The sequence below is a fragment of the Eptatretus burgeri genome, chromosome 2, assembly GCF_056783735.1.
Source record: "Eptatretus burgeri isolate ZD-2024b chromosome 2, Ebu_testis_v1, whole genome shotgun sequence".
Taxonomy (NCBI): domain Eukaryota; kingdom Metazoa; phylum Chordata; class Myxini; order Myxiniformes; family Myxinidae; genus Eptatretus; species Eptatretus burgeri.
In genome coordinates this window covers 38,783,888-38,788,887 of record NC_140962.1, presented here as the reverse complement: position 1 = coordinate 38,788,887, position 5,000 = coordinate 38,783,888, and the positions used below count along the sequence as shown (strand labels likewise).

The 5,000-nt window shown below is 39.8% G+C and overlaps 1 protein-coding gene across 1 annotated transcript in view; it reads right to left on the bottom strand.

Moving 5' to 3' along the window:
• LOC147031845 (peroxisomal ATPase PEX1-like) overlaps nt 1–5,000 on the bottom strand; it is a 105,733-nt gene that overhangs the window by 46,014 nt on the left and 54,719 nt on the right. The window contains 1 exon segment of the mRNA XM_085853438.1: nt 3,578–3,698. Coding sequence (XP_085709564.1) covers nt 3,578–3,698 — 121 coding nt within the window.

The window sequence follows — 5,000 nt, the reverse complement described above, 5'->3', positions numbered from 1 at the left end:
TATATATATATATATATATATATATATATATATATATATATATATATATATATATATATGACCGTTTGGAACCCCCCCCCCCCATCTCCTTTCTCAACAATCCTCTGGAATAAGTCCTTTTTTCAAGTTTCTGGTTCTCACAATCTGCCATTATCTTTCCTGGGAAAGCCACATTTCCAACCTGGCCTCCAAAGCCAGTCGCCGACTGGGAATCCTCCGTCGTGTAAAGTCCTTCCTGGGCCCACCTGAGCTCCTGACCACTTCCAAAGCTTTCATCCACAGCCTGATAGAGTACTGCTCTCCCCTCGGAACTGGTGCTCCTGCCTCCCACCTTTCTCGGCTTCACGCTGTGGAAACCAAGGCATTTCGGATCATTGGCATCTCCCGCGATGAGGCTGAGTTTCTGGGTCTCTGGGTCTCTCTGTCTCTCTGTCTCTCTGTCTCTCTCTCTCACCGCAGGCAAGTCGGTAGTCTTTCTGTCTTCTACCGTCTCCTCTCCAGTCTCCCCCCCCCCCCGCTGTGTCTGCGATTTGTGCCCACCACATTTCTGCAGGGCGCTCAAAGTCCACCAACAACCCCCTTTTCGTAAAACTACCAAAATCACGAATCACTGCTCACCTTCACTCTTTCATTCCTCTTTTTTCCCACCTTTGGAATAAACCCCCTCACTCTATTCAGTCCCATTCTTCCCTTCAGACCTTCACAACAGCTGTTCACCACCTCTTATCTCCCCCATCCAAATCCTCGATCTTTTCTACCCCCGTTATTCCACCCCAAACCCACCTCCTTCAAATTCCCTGCTTTCCTTCCTGAAAGTCCCTGTAATATCCATCTTGTCTACCCCGTGTTCCCTGCCCCATCCCTCTCCCTTCCCCAGATCTCCTAATGTCTCTGTTCCCCACTGTTTTGTCCTTCCCACTCCTGCCCCTCTTGTCTCATGTCCCCTTTGCTGTGCGTTGTGTGTTATCACTCTTGCGAGCCTCAACAAGGTATACAAAAACAAACAAAAAACTAGAGGGGCAGCACTCGGGAGAGTGCAAAACCTCCGCTGCCAATACTGCTGGGTCACTCAAGTGAACCTTATATCTTTTTCATTAAATATGATGTCAACAGTGCTGACAGAATTATAGTTCTTTTCTCCAACATTTTTTTTGGGGGAGGGGGGGGGTTGGAAATCACTTAAAACATGTAAAAATGCAACAAAAATAAAAATAAAATAAAAAAAAATCGAAATTTGGTTGAAAAAAAAGTTGCAAAAATTTTTTTTCTCTAACAATTTTTTTTGGGGGGTTGGAAATCACTTAAAACATGTAGAAATGCAAAAAAAGTTTTTCTTTTTGGGGGGGTAACAATTTTTTTTGGGGGGGTTGGAAATCACTTAAAACATGTAAAAATGCAAAAAAAAATTTTTCCTCAAACTATTTTTTTGGGGGGGGTGGAAATCACTTAAAATATGTAGAAATGCAAAAAAAAAAATTCTCTTAACAATTTTTTTGGGGAGGGGTAACAATTTTTTGGGGGGGTTTGGAAATCACTTAAAACATGTAGAAATGCAAAAAAAAAATGTTCTCTATTTTTTTGGGGGGGTTGGAAATCACTTTAAACATGTAGAAATGCAAATAAAAAAATTTTCTCTAACCATTTTTGGGGGGTAACAATTTTTTTTTGGGGGGGGGTTGGAAATCATTTAAAACATGTAGAAATGCAAATAAAAATTTTTTTTCTCTAACAATTTTTTTGGGGGGTAACAATTTTTTTGGGGGGGTTGGAAATCATTTAAAACATGTAGAAATGCAAAAAAAATTATCTATTTTTGTTTTTGGGGGAGGGGCGGTAAAAAAAAATTTGGGGGGGGGGGGGTTGGAAATCACTTAAAACATGTAGAGATGCAAAAAAATAAAATAAAAAAGTTGCAAAAATTTTTTTCTCTTACAATTTTTTTTTTTGGGGGGGGGACCATGTCCAAAATTTAATGGCATGATCCTTGGACCATACCTAACCCCCCCCCCCACCAAGTTTCGTCGAAATCCGTCGAGGAGTTTTTCCGTAATACTGTTCACAAACAAACAAACAAGCAAACAGAAAGGGGTGAAAACAGTAACCTCCATCCATCTTCGAAGATGGCGGAGGTTAAAAAAAGAACTGCAGGAGGAGTAGCACGACAAACAAACAGAAGAAACAAACACACAAACACCGATCCGTGAATTATAGCAAGGATATGAGTAATCTACAACATATAACAAAGATACGCCCGAACAAGAAGGTATATCCAGAATTGTGCTACTAAATGGAAAACAGCATACTGGTTGCCATGGTAACCACTTTAGATGACGAACGTATGTCGCGACACACTGTCTCCACAGTCTGTACTTATGTACCAAATATGAAACGTGAAAGTTGAAAACTTTGGGAGTTAGAGTGCGGACAGTAACGGACGGACGGACGGACAGACAGACAGACGGACGGCCGGTAATATATATATATATATATATATATATATATATATATATATATATATATATATATATATATATATATATATATATATATATATATATATACATACATATACACATATACACATATACACATATACACATATACATCGGGCGTATAAAAAGTACTGGGACGGCATACCAAAAAACTTTTCTACCCTCATTATGTCTATCTAACCCAACCCTCTATATCTGAACTGTAGGTTACTGTGTTTTCTCTCCTCTCTCCTCTGTTCCTGCTCGTTCATTCCCTTGGCTTGTTGTGTCCAACTATTACCCCCATTGCACCAGCACTGACCACTGGCAGTTTATTGCCTCTACCATGGCATTAATTTTGCATGGAAGAATAATTCAACAAAAATTTCAAATAACATCCCTGTTCATGTAAGGGAGGGTCTCTGCTGTGGAGATGCTCATTTTTGAAGATGTTAGAAAAAAACCTCAATGAGAGGCCATGAATCAGAAAGCTGGGAGACCAAAATAAACTCTCAGATTTTCATTTCCAGGAAATGTACTCATTTGAAAGACATTGAAAGTAACAAAGCAAATGCATGCTTTAAAGAGTCGGACCAAAATGCCTGACTTGACAATACAACCAAAATCCATATGAACAAAATGATAGTCTCATTTTAGTACAGGTTTACCACTGAGGACAGTAAAAAGTATATGTGATTGTATTTTCCAGAAATTACATTATCATGAACAGAAAAGAAGCCATGAAAAGGAGACTTTTTCATTTCTTTGGCTTTGATTTCTCATGAACAACACCATAATGACATGCAGCAGAAATGGATAAAATTTGTATTTTTTAAAATTGGGTCACATGCCCTTTTAAATAGATGTTGGTATGGAAGTCCAAGTGACTGAAAATGTAAGGGAATGGTCACCATAACAGCAATAATAACCTCAATTTATGGCATCATTCCGTTTTACCAAAGGTCATGCAGAGAAAACTTTGATTCTAAGTGACCTGAGAGGTGAACAGATTTTGGGATCAATGTAAACAAAATACGAACGGGGAATAGCATGTCCACAAAAGCAATAACTACACAAAAACGTGACCACGTGCTGAGATTGCCTACCTGAAACGGGGAAAATAATAACAGTTCTTCTTCCCACAGGAATGCCAAATGAAGGAATGTGACATTCTGTCAGCCATGATAAAAAGGCATCTTTTACATCAGCATGCGAAAGCTCCACTTCCTGCAACATGCAAAGGTTGATGAATATGGTAAAATGATACGTTTTTGTATACGAGTACATGTACCACATACTAAAATACCAGTGCTGATGACCTGAGTTAAGCAAGTCATTTGTTTCAGTAACTTGTGACGTCGATGCCGATTTGACAAACATTTCATTGACTTATGAGTTGGGACTCGTAAACTACCAAACTCAAAAAGATAACACAATGAATGACTGCTAAAACCAAATCTGATCTTGAATACGCAACTGTCAAAATGACGTAATCCATCCCAGATTGCTCAGTGTGCATGCGAAGAAACCCTGAGTAACGACGTCCATTGGGGCGGCTTGGATGTGTATCAAGTGTGCCAGATAAGGGGTTTCCCATGAAACGGCTCACAAAGTTTTTAAAGAATCCGAAAATACTTGGAAACATACCTGCGAGAAAGGGGCAATGGGCATGCCTCTGCACAACGAAAGATTTGGAGAAGTTTCTGATAAAGTCGTCCAAAAAGTTGATATCTTGTAGTCCGTACTGCAAAAACTCCTGACCATGTGGGCCCGAGAAAGTCCCGAGGGTTCACCGATAGGTGAGTTCCAACCAAACCTTTGTGCTTCTTACCACTGACGGGAAGGTCATATCTGAGGCTTGTCGATACACAGAGTACATTTAAAATGATGATATTTACTATTAATCATGTTTGGGAGGAAGGAGTGGAAGTGGGAATTGTGTGGGCTATGAGGGTCATTATAAATATATATTAATTTGTTGTTTGGTTCTCGGGCCAGAAGACAAATTGTAATATGTATCTATTGGTGAAAAGAAGCGTCTGTTCATGTTTGTGTGTTTGTGTGTTTATAACCATGGCCGCCGCTAGCTAATTGTATTAACAGGTAATGGTACGAACCCAACTCCTCTATTCCACAGATATTTCTCGTATTCCTATATTTCCATGAGTCCGATTTGCATTTAGGAACAGAACAATTGTCGTAAACCATTTTGAAATTTCTACTCTTTCGTCTATAATTTAAATGCTGAAAATTATGTTTAAAAGACGATTTGAACCACAGATTTCTTGCCAGCAACGGTCAGTTAAAAGTTCCTGGTGAGCCAAGCCAAATCAGTGTCAAAACACACACACACACACACACACACACACACACACACACACACACACACACACACACACACACACACACACACACACACACACACACACACACACACACACACACACACACACACACACACACACACACACACACACACACACACACACACACACACACACTGCGCAAAAGGCCTCATTTCGCATTCTT